Source organism: Rhincodon typus, chromosome 7 (assembly GCF_021869965.1).
Source record: "Rhincodon typus isolate 14 chromosome 7, sRhiTyp1.1, whole genome shotgun sequence".
NCBI lineage: Eukaryota > Metazoa > Chordata > Chondrichthyes > Orectolobiformes > Rhincodontidae > Rhincodon > Rhincodon typus.
This window is the reverse complement of record NC_063338.1, coordinates 26,381,995-26,394,450: the sequence shown is the minus strand read 5'-3', so window position 1 is coordinate 26,394,450 and position 12,456 is coordinate 26,381,995. Positions and strand designations below refer to the sequence as shown.

The 12,456-nt window shown below is 42.3% G+C and overlaps 1 protein-coding gene across 1 annotated transcript in view; it reads left to right on the top strand.

Moving 5' to 3' along the window:
• kcnh3 (potassium voltage-gated channel, subfamily H (eag-related), member 3) overlaps positions 1-12,456 on the top strand; it is a 546,526-nt gene that overhangs the window by 157,535 nt on the left and 376,535 nt on the right. The window contains exon 2 of the mRNA XM_048598723.1: positions 3,945-4,178. Within this exon, the coding sequence (XP_048454680.1) occupies positions 3,945-4,178 (234 nt within the window). The remainder of the gene's footprint in view (positions 1-3,944; positions 4,179-12,456) is intronic.

Sequence of the window (12,456 nt, the reverse complement as noted above, 5' to 3'; positions counted from 1 at the left end):
CTTTGCTAGAGGGATGGAGTTTAAAAACAGGGAGGCTATGCTGCAGCTGTATTGGGTCCTGGTGAGGCTACACCTGGAATACTGTGTGCAGTTTTGGTCTCCTTACTTGAGAAGGGATATACTAGCACTGGAGGGGGCGCAGAAGAGATTCACTCGGTTGATTCCAGAGTTGAGAGGGTTGGATTATGAGGAGAGACTGAGTAGGCTGGGATTATACTTATTGGAATTCAGAAGAATGAGGGGAGATCTTATAGAAACATATAAGATTATGAAGGGAATAGATGAGGTGGAGGCAGGGAGGTTGTTTCCGTTAGCAGGTGAAACTAGGACGAGAGGACATCGCCTCAAAATAAAGGGAAGCAGATGTAGGACTGAGGTCAGGAGGAACTTCTTCACCCAAAGGGTTGTGAATCTGTGGAATTCCCTGCCCAGTGAAGCGGTTGAAGCTACCTCGCTGAATGTCTTTAAGGCAAGGCTAGATAAATTTTTGAACAGTAAAGGAATTAAGGGTTATGGTGAGTGGGCGGGTAAGTGGAGCTGAGTCTCAAAAAGATCAGCCATGATCTTATTAAATGGCGGGGCAGGCTCGAGGGGCCGGATGGCCTACTCCTGCTCCTAGTTCTTATGTTCTTATGTTCTTATGTAACATGAAGGTTTTGGTATTAGCACATAAATAGTCACATCCTCACTGGCCAGCATCGTAGGGGATGAGGAGCTGAATGTCAAGCACCTGGCCACCCCTTCCAGCTCTCTCAACTCCACGTTGGGCCATTATGTTCTGAAATGAGACAAAAGGAGGTATTGAGTAAGACAAAAGTAGGGCTGAATGAGGGAAGGCTCTGCAAGCAGTAGTGAGAGTGATAGGTCATGAGCCTTGGTGGGAGGTGTCTGCAGAATCAGAGGGGCAGTGTGAGGTAGCAGGGAAGTGTTGACACTTACCCTCACAAAGGGGAGAAGGTCATTGATGTTCTTGTGGTATTGCTGGCTGTTTCTCCAGACTATCTACAATGTATTGAGTTGCTGGTAGGGTGTTGCCATCTCCTCTGCCAGTCCTGAAGGAAAAGACTGCCTTTGTCTGCACCTCCCATCCATCAGGTCCTTGTTTGCAAAGAGGAGAGATAATTTTCCTTCACCTGAACTGTCTGGAGCAATTGCCAGGAATCATGCAGTGCAGTTCCAACTGTGAGCACCTGACTGAGTGCACAACTGCATTTTAAATATGGTGTCAGCATCAGAAATCCCAGGATGTCCGTGCAATAGTGCTTAGTGCAAGTGGGAGAATACAATGAGCGTGGCCCCATAGAAGCATGGTACATAGGTAATGAGGTGAGTTTGTGAAGACAGGGTGAGAAAACTCAATACATCTCATAGGGAGAAACCTTCCAATGAAACTTGCCAAAATAGGCACTTACTTGATCTCTCATAAAATGTAGTCCAATCTGCTTCACTACAGGTCAAGTCTGAAGTAACTAGCCTAAGAAGTGTAATTGACTCCTGGAACAAAGTTTCCATGTAACTTTCCTCCTTCCTGATGGCTAATACCTTGCATATGATGGAAACATTCTGGGGAGGTGAGTTACTTCCTGCACAGTAGACCACCTCTGACCTATTATTATCCATGGTGTTCATGCGGCTGGTCCAATTACATTTCTGGTTATGCAATACCCAGCAATCAGCTGGTGGAAAATTGACGACGATGATGTTGTTGAATGTCAAGGGAAGGTTCTTCAACTCTCTTGCATTGGAAATGGTCATTACTTGGCTTTACTGTGGTCTGAATGCTATTTGCCACTTAACAGGCCAAGCCTGAATTTTGTATCAATCTTCTTTTCAGTTATGCGGGTGCTTAAGTATCAGAAAAGTTGCAGGTGGAACACTGTGTAGTCATCAGCAAATCCCCATTTCTGATCTTATATTGAAAGAAAGACAATTGATGAAACAACTAAAGATGATTAGACCTAAGACTCTACCCAAGGGAACTCCTGCAGAGACATCCTGATTGCCCTTCAATGACCACAACCATTTTCCTTTGTGCCAAGTATGATTCTAACCAGTGGAGAGCTTTCCTCCTTATTCCCATTGACTTAAGTTTTAATTGGGTTCCTCAGTGCTGTACTTGGTCAAATGTTGCCTTGGTGTCAAGGACAGTTGCAGTCACCTCAGCTCTGGAGATTTCAGTTCTTTTCACCATTTTTAAACAAAAACTGTAATGAGATCATGAGCTAAAATGCCTTGACAGAGCCCAAACCAAGCATTGGTGAGCAGGTTAGTGATGCGTAAATGCCACTTCATAGCACTATCGATAACACTTTCTATCACTTTGCTGATGAGCAAGAGTAAACCGAAGGGGCAGTAATTGGGGAGATTAAATTTGTTGGGATAGGATTGCTTGGGAAACTTCACACTTTGTTGAGTAGATGCCAGAGATATAGCTGTTCAGGAACAGATTGACTAGAGACTTGGTTACTTTCAGTAAATGACAAGTCTCCAGTCTCCATCATTTCAGCCAGGATGTTGTTAGGCCTGTAGCCTTTTCTGTATCCAGTGTCCTCGGCCATTATTAGCTTTCATATGAAGTGAACAGAATTGGCTGAAGACTAGCTTTCGTAATGATGGAGCCATAGGAGTGGGCTGAGTTGGATCAACTACTTCTGGCTAAAGGTGGTTGTACCTTTCCCATGATCACATTCAGGGTCTGCCAGCATTTAGGGTTGGTTTATTCATGGAGCCACGTCCTCCATTGTTTCATTGCACATCACCTCACAACAGGATTTGATGACACTGTGGTGTTTTGATGTGATTTATTGATTATGGGATCGCCTAGCAGTCATAGCGCCATGTGCACGTAGCGGTGTATTGGAGCTTCACCAGGTTGGCACCTCCATTTTTAGATGCAATTTGTACTGTCCTCGGCTGACATTTCTGTGCTCTACATTGAATCAGAGTAGATCCCCTGGCTTCATAGTAATGATGGATTAAGGGCTATTCCAGGCTATGAGGTTAATGATTGTGGTGGAGTAAGTTTTGCTGCTATAATGGCCCATGGTACCTCATAGATGTCTGGTTTTGAGATGCTTTTTTTGACCTTAATTATCAATTTCAATCACTTGACACAGTTGTAATTCTAAACAATGTACTGGAGGGTATCGTCAGTGAGAGAATGGGATTTTTTTCTCCCTGATTGTGTGCTAGGTAACTCACACCCATACTGTTACAGACAGATGCACCTACAAAGGTAGATCAGTGAGGGCAAGTACATTTTTCCTTTGTATTCGTTCTCTCATCACCTGATGCATGCCTACTCTGGCCCAAACTGAGACCCTTTTGGTGATTAATATTAAAGCTTTCCATCCAGAGGACATGCTCGGTGGATTTCAATATATCTTTCCCTCAGCTGATGATAAGCAGGCTCCCTTGCTCATGTTTGATGTAATATTATGAGATCTTACTGGGTTTAGAGTCAGTGTTATGGATTCCTAGGTTTACTCCCTCCTGACCGCTGGTGGACCTGGACATTCATAGAGGAAGTACCATGATACATTGTCTGAAATATATGATTCTGTGAATATGCCTCTGCCAGGCCGATGTTTGGTTATTCTTAGGGACACATCTCATATTTTTGGTATGGGTGCCCAGAGGTTAGTGAGGACAGTTTGTAATGCTTCGCTGAATAGGGGTGCCTTTGCTATGTCCATATCCAATGTTTAGTTCAATGCTGAAAAATCCACCCAGTTTTTAATTTTATGCATTTTCCCAGCAATTTATTACAATATTAGCGGTTTAGAATCAAACACGTTTCTAAGTTTTTTTTTAAATGATATTCTTCACATTTAATATTCATGTGAGTTGTTTTCCATTGCTTATCAAAACATTTTTGTTCATTATTGGTGGAAGTGACAACTTGACAAAGGAGTCAAATCGATATATTGTTTTCAATTCAACAGACAGCAACTTTGTTCTGGGAAATGCTCAGGTATTGAACGTGTATCCAATTGTATACTGCTCCGATGGATTCTGCGAGCTGACTGGCTATGCACGAGCTGAACTCATGCAGAAGAGCTGTGCTTGTAAGTTTCTCTATGGCGTAGAAACGAATGAAGCCATGAAAATTCAGATCCAAAAAGCGCTGGATGAGAAACGTGAGTTCAAGACTGAACTGATCTTCTATAAGAAGAGTGGTAAGTAAACCTGATTAAATTATTTCTCACTTGCTTACTCTTTGTAATTTAATGTATCCTTCTTTCTTTTTTCCAAGATGTTCTTCCCTCGTTTTCACTTTTAACTATTCCAAGATATCTTTTCCCATTCTCCACCCTGTGGTACATTCATTCTGCACTGATATGAAGGTCCTGAGGATGCAGGGGAGGCCGAAATCCGCTCAAGAAGCGACAGGACTTGGGATATGGAGAGAGGCCCTGGTGATCGGAAGACTTGGTGGTTAAGTGTCAGGGACCCAGAGGTTTGATTCCAGCCTCAGGCAATTATCTGTGTGGAGTTTGGATGTTCTCCCCATATCTGCTTGGGTTTCCTCCCACAGTCACAAAGATGCGCAGGTTAGGTGGATTGGCCATGCTAAATTGCCCTTGGTGTGCAGGCTAGGTGATTAGCAATGGGAAATGCAGGGTTACATCTATGTGGAACTTGCATCGTCAGTACCTTGATCCCATCCTTGCTCAAATACCTTTGTGAAAAATCTCAAATTTATCATATCAAACCCTCCAGTATCTTCTCCTAAGTTTTTAGCAATGGAGTATTTAGCTTTTTAAATGTGTCAATCAACTGTCAGCATTACTATTGAATTATTCCAAAAACTTTGGTTAATTGTTCTTATTTTATTGCATTTAATTTACCTGTTAGTATTGTTCACATCAAGTGTTCATAATTTCAACCAACAGGTCATTTTTTGGGAGCAATTTGTGTGACAAAATGACTTCTCAGTGCTCTCCAATAGTTTGGATAAAAAGGAAAAGAAGGAAAAGGTTGGATTATTGACAGCATTGCCTGGAAGATGTATTTTTAAGTTGATTTTTAAAGTAAAAAAAGAGACGACAAGCGGATGTGTTCAGGGGGCAAATTGAGGAAGATGATGGCTTAGTGTCTGAGTGTACAGCTGCCAACGATCAAAGGGCGCTGCAATTGGAAATGCAGAGTGGGCCAATGCAGGAGCCATAAGCCAGACAGAATAAGGGTGCAGTAGACAACTGAATTTGGGCAGAGTATCAACAGAGAGGAACTTACGTTTATTAACGAGAGCAGCGTGAATACAGAAGTGCTGAATGCACAGCTCGGAACATGGGCTACAGCATTCTGTATGAGTTGTAATAGATGCAAGAAAGCTGGTGAGAGAGTTTTGTTGAAAAATCAAATCCAGAGGGAATAGTACTATAGAACTGTAATGTAGCAATATAAAGTGCCAGCAGAGTGACCAAGATGGACATATTTGAGAGTTGGAAGAGGTTGATTTTACTACAGATCATATTATGGTTTGAGGAGGAATAATGAGAGACCTGAGTTCATATAGTGAAATGTAACAGGATTTTATATATTTTTAGCCTAGCCTGAAGAGGCAGCCAATGGGTTTAGTATGGGAAAGGCCAAAGAGAATAGTCTTCCATTTGGCCAATATTGAACTGGAGGAATTGGAAATTATCAGATCAATTGTTACAAATGAAATGGATAGGAACATAGGATTCCTTTAAATTTAAAGCTGGGACCAGAGACTACCAGCACCTCATATTCCGCTTGGGAACCCTGCAGCCCAATGGTATCAATATGGACTTCACAAGCTTCAAAATCTCCCCTCCCTCTACCACATCCCAAAACCAGCCCAGCTCGTCCCCGCTTCCCTAACCTTTCCTTCCTCCCACCTATCCCCTCCTCCCACCTCAAGCCCCACCCCCATCTCCTACCTACTAACCTCATCCAGCCCCCTTGACCTGTCCGTCCTCCCTGGACTGACCTATCCCCTCCCTAACTCCCCACCTACACTCAACTTTACTGGCTCCATCCCCACCTCTTTGACCTGTCTGTCTCCTCTCCTCCTATCTTCTCCTCTATCCATCTTCTATCCGCCTCCCCCTCTCTCCCTATTTATTTCAGAACCCCCTTCCCCTTCCCCATTTCTGAGAAGGGTCTAGGCCCGAAACGTCAGCCTTCCTGCTCCTCTGATGCTGCTTGGCCTGCTGTGTTCATCCAGCTCTACGCCTTGTTATCTCAGATCCAGACAGTTTGGTTAAAACATAGGATTTACGATTTTCAGAAATTTTTAGTTTTATTTTGTCCACAACTGTTTCCGTACAAACTCGAGGAAGAAAGGTTTAATAATATTTGAGAGTTGTAAGAATTATTTGGTACTAGTTCCTTAACAAGTTACATGTAGCAAACAATCAGTTAAAGCAATTTAAAAGAACATTTTATGCTCCTCCAAAAGTATTTTCTGTGATGCCAGGCTGTTGTCAAATGTGAACTTATTCATGACGGTCTCCAGTTGTTTACCTGAGGTAAAAGAACAATGTTCCCTGATGTAGATTAATTTGAAAGCTTTATTTGAGCAATCCTGAAACTACTGTCTTAGAACAAACCTGAATGTGTAGGTGCTGGTGTTGGACTGGGTAGACAAAATCAGAAGTCACACAACGCCATGTTATAGTCCAAGAGGTTTATTTGGAATCTCACAAGCTTTTGGAGCACTGTTCTTTTGTCAGGTCCAACGAGAGCCAAGCACACAGACCCAGAGTTTATAGGTAAAAAGAGATCAAGGGCAGAGAGATCAAAAGACATTACAACTGGTGTGAGTGGAGTATCAGATGATAAGTCTCTGCAGGTGACCAAGAGTGTTAGATGGTGAGTAACGTGTCAACAGCTGAATAACCAGCATAAGGATGACCTATAATCTGATTTAATGGGGCAGAGAGATAATTACAAAATATTAAAATAAGGTGGTGCTCGAGACAAACTAAATGACTGGAATCGCATGCTGAATTCAAATATGTACAAACTAATTAAGGTAGAGAGATCATAACAATTTATTGAGGTGATGTTGTCAAAACAGGACAGTAAGGAAGATTTCACAGATACAGAACAGTATGGTGTGGTCATCTGTAGTGCGACATGAACCTAAGATCAAAGCTGAGGCTCTCTGTAACTTGGCTATCAGTCTCTGCTCGGTGATTGTGCGTTGTTGTGTATCTTGAAGTCTGCCTTGGAGGACACTTACCTGATGATCAGTAGCTGAATTCCCTTGACCGCTGAAGTGTTCCCCAGCTGAGAGGGAACATTCCTGTCTGACAATTGTTGAATGGGTGTCCATTCATCCATTGTCAAAACGTCTGCACGGTTTCGCCAATGTACCATGCCTCGGGGCATCTTTGCCTTCAACGTATGAGATAGACAACATTGGCTGAGTCACATGAGTATTTGCCATGTACGTGGTGGGTGGTGTTCCCACATGAGATGGTAGTGTCCATGTCGACAAACTGACATGTTTTGCAGAGGTTGCCATGGCACGGTTGTGGTCAATATTGCCCTGAAGGAGGGGTAGTTTGCTGCGAACAATAGTCTGTTTAAGGTTTGGTAGTTGTTTGAAGGCGAGAAGTGGAGGCGTGGGGAAAATTTTGGCAATAAGCTCATTGTCGTTGATGACATGTTGAAGGCTACAAAGAAGATGGCATAGTATCTCTGCTGTAGAGAATTACTGGGCGAGGAAGGGTACTCTATCGGTGGTATCCTGTGTCCTCTTCTTAGGAGGTTGTTGCGATTTTTCATTGTGGCATATCAGAACTGGCAATTGATGAGTTGAGCATCGTATCCTATTCTTATGAGTGTGTCCTTCACAATCTTCAGGCGACTTTCTCCTCATCTGAGCAGATCCTGTGTATGCGCAGGACTTGTCCATAGGGGATGGCTTCTTTAATATGTTTAGGGTGGAAGCAGGGGCACTATAGCAAAATATAATCAAATCGTTAACAGAAACTTATAAATGGTAACTTACTAAATCGAAATAATATTGTCCAGGGCATTCCTTAACTATATTTGTAGAATTGCTAGTGCTTGAGAATAACATAAAGAATGGCTCAGAATGATCATTTTTGACTTTCTTTTTACAAATTCCACTGAGGCTCTTCAGTTTAAAACTTTATCTGTGGTTGGCCTTAAGCACCTGTTGCAGAGCCTAGTTATTTTTATGGAGCTTTGGAGGTTGTTTACAAGTTTATGGTACAGGTTCCTATGTTACTACACAATAACTGGGAAGAGCCACTGCTCTAAACTGGTTGGAAAGGTGACAGTGCTGTCTTTACCACAACAAAACTCTACTCTTATGATTGATTGGCTAGCATTGCGGTGAAGGGACCTAGAGTATTTAAGTTCCAAGTTGGGCAGTGGATTAAAGGATTGATCTTTGGAGGCGAGAGGCGAAAGAGGTTTAGAGGAATGGTGACTGTATTAAATAGAGATGAAAATTTCAATTATCAGTTGTCCTCTGATGCTCTTCTCGACAGTCACTGAACATTCTTCAGAGTGATTGTCATTTTGGCTGTCTGCCCTATCACCCTGTTTCAAGGCAGCTCTAGCCATTTCCCTGGCAATGTCTACATCCATGTCTCTTTGGATGGCGAAGAATCAGGACACATCAAGTTGCAGTAAGCTGGAGAATGCTACAGAGAACCTGTCAAGTTGATGGAAATGTCCTTCACATGATCTAATGATCTTTCATCACTAGTCTATTGGAGGCATTTTCCTTGCAGCAAAGCTCCATTGCTGTTTGGGCTGCGAGATCGGGTATGCCTCACTAATCAATAATCATCCACTGATGAGATTTACTTCCCTGAGTAACTCTGCAAGTGGACAATTCTGATGGATGAATGCATCACATAAACCTTGGGTTATGCATTGATTTGTATTTTAGGAATTGGAAAGTCTTTCTCTTAATTGGAATAATTGAATGAGATCTGAAAACAACATAGGTGCTACTTCTCACATCCTAAATCTTGGGAAAAGTCTTCAAGGTCAGCAACTCATTTTTGCTAAATGCTCAAATAAATTAATTTATTTCTAAGTTTGTAGAGTAGATTTGTAGCTCGGGTTGTGGATGTTGTGGTTGGTTGGCTCGCCGAGCTGGTTTGTTGTTCCGCAGACGTTTTGTTACCATGCTGGGTAACATCATCAGTGCAGCCTCCAATGAAGCGCTATTGTGTTTTCCCCCCTGTTATTTAAACTCTGGTGTCCATTGAGCTGGGTTACCTCACTTCTGATTTTCCTTTGCAGTGGAGTATATATAGGGTCCAGCTCCATGTGTTTATTGATGGCCTTCTTAGTGGAGAACCAAGCCTCTAGGAATTCCTATGCTTGTCTCTGCTTGGCCTGTCCCAGGATCCTGGTGTTGTGCCAATCAAACTGGTGGTTTTCTTTATCCGTGTGGATGGAGATGAGTGAATATTGGCTGTGTCTTTTTGTTGCTAGTTAATGTTGTCTACTCTTGTGGCTAATTTTCTTCCTGTCTGTCCAATGTAATGTTTGTCGCAGTCTTTGCAAGGAATCTTATATATGACATTGGCTCTGTCCATAGTGGGTAACGGGTCTTTGGTTCGGGTTAGCATTTGGCATAGGGTTGATGTTGGTTTGTTTGCTACTCTGATGCCCAGTGTTTGTAGGAGTCTTGTGATCAGTTCAGATGTGTTCTTGATGTAAGGTAGCGTGATGAGTGTGTCGGGGCATGTAGTATCTTCCTGGTGTCGTTCATGTAATAGGCATCTTCTGACCCGGTTTTTCGGGTGTCTGTTGTCCTTGAATACTTGGAGGAGGTACTCTTCTTTTTGGCGTAGTTCTGTGTTGCTGCAGCGTGTTGTTGCCTGTTTAAATAGAGCTTTCACACAACTTTGTTTGTGTGTGTTAGGGGGGTTGCTGTTGAAATTCAGTACTTGGTCAGTGTGTGTGTCTTTCCTGTGTACCTTTGCTAGGAATTCTCCATTGGTCCTGCGTTCCAACCTGACATCCAGGAATGGGAGCTGTTTGTTCTTTTCCTCTACCCTGGTGAATCTGATCCTGGTGAGGGTGTTGTTTATTAGTTTGTGTGTCTTCTCTAGTTTGGTCCATTTAATAATGATGAAGGTGTCGTCCATGTATTGCATCCATAGTTTTGGTTGGATTAGCAGAAGGGTCATGCTTTCGAATCTCTGCATCACTGCTTCAACTATTAGTGCAGAAATAGGTGATCCCATGGGTGTCCCGTTGATCTGTTCATATATTTGGCCGTTAAAGGTAAAGTGGCTAGTGAGGCATAGGCCCAGTAGCTTCAGCATGTTGTCTGTGGAGATAGTGTCACTCGGGTCTTGTTCTTGTTTCAGTAGTGTGGCCAGTGTTTCTCTTGCTAGTGGTATGTCTATCAATGTGGATAGGGCAGTAACGTCAAATGATACCATGGTCTCGTGGTCATCTACTCTTATGTCCTTGATGGAATTGAGGAACTCTTGGGTTGAGTGGATTGAATGGGGGAAGAATTAAGAATAGACTATGTTCTTACCGTGGTGCTGTTTGTCCAACCATTTGGTAACTTCTCCTAATGTCTCCTTCATTTCAGATTTTATCTGATTAAACTGCCCTGAAATATTTGGGACATTTTCCTTTGTATAAAGCTCAACAGATTTTTGTTATTTGTGAAGATGGGAATTTCATGGCCAAGGCTCACAAATTGTCTGTAAATGGGGAAATATTTGCATGAATACTTCAGTGCATTATAATTGAGCAATACTTATACATCGTTTGAAACTCTTTATTCAGTCCTGTAGCATTAGGAATTTTCAGGGCTCGAAATTCACATTTTTTTGCAATGCATGACTCAAAAGGACTGGAGGTGGGCTGTAATTTGGCTTTATCTAAATAGTTTTGACAAGTTACCTCCACAGACAGGCCATTGTTCTGCAGCACTAAATTTAGGGGTGCTCATCTTACAAACTGCAGTAGGGGCAAATAGATAAGGTCACAACCAACAGCAGTCCACATCAAAACATTTTTTAAATGTCTGAGTTTTTTTACTAATTTTTTTGATGATAGCTTCTTATTCAACTATATTGCCACTTGCAAGATGGTAATCTTGCTCCTCTTGAGCAGCCTAATTTCCCAGAAGCATCCTACACAAGTGAAAGACTCCTCACAACAGCATGTAAGTGCTGTTTTAGATAATTCAAAAGTGACTCAGCCCCATTTCAGTTGGGTCTTTAAGATATCCACGGGGGAATGGACAATGCCCATGTTGTGTTTGTTTTGTGTTGATCCAGTGGACCCAGTGAGGCCTAGTTTCCAAGCCTTACTGTTTCTGCAAAGTCTGATCACCACATCCAGCAGGAAAATACAAAAGGACTGTTTCTGTTCTTTACCAAGTAAACCAGAGACTCTAAGTGTTGACTATTAGCAAAGAAGACACACTTCTATCTAATGCATCCGTCAAGATGTTTTAATGTTTCAAACCCAATGAATTGTTTTTGAAGTACAACACTGTAATGCAATGGAAGAAATCAAGGTTTTTGTGCACTGTGTTGGACAAAATTGTGCTTTACTGTGATCTCCCATCACTGTCAACGCTTCCAAGTGAATTTTAGGACTGCAGGGCTATCAATGTATTTTAGTTTCACTGTCCCACATGGAATTAAGCAATAGTGAATGATACTGTTTTTATTGATTTTTTAAAAATATTGGTTAAGTGAAATGATGAGATTTTAGTGGAATGATGAGATTTACAGCCCATTCCTCCATTGCACAAAATGCACCCTTCTCCCAGCCACCACCAAAAGATAAGATTAGAAATGATTACTCTTTTATGTTCTATATTCCGGCTTTCTTTTCGTTCCACCCTGAGGTTATTCAGGAGGATGATGGCCATACATGCTGTGGTGTCACCTTCGATGTAACGCACCGAAATTGAGGCCTATTGAGGAATGCAAAATGGACAGTGATGGTAATCCAATTATATGACTGCTCATTCATCCGTCCTTCTTTCTTAATCAGCAGTCTGGATCACCTTCTTTTTACACTGTACCCTTCTGCATACCCAGATGAACCCTAGTCCTCTGTTAAGTTCATAAGATGTACAGTGCTCAATGAAGCTCACATAAAAGATCTCTCAGTGTGATTCAGTTAAAGGGGTGCACAATGGGAAGACAGGCTCACACAATAGATAGCCTGAGGCTCTGTTCAAATCGGGGAATTACCTGGGCGTGACATCACAGACCCTTCGTGTATAATGCATGACTCCAGGCAATCTTCTCATGTTACACTCGGTTCCCTTCCTATACTTCATGCCCATCACTCTCACATCTGCTATTCTTACTATCAGATAAGCTTGTGTCAGAAATCTGGCTGAAACTATAACCTAGTTTTCTTGGACAACAAGGTGCAGGGCTGGATGAACACAGCGGGCCAAGCAGCATCATAGGAGCAGAGAGGCTGACGTTTCGGGCCTAG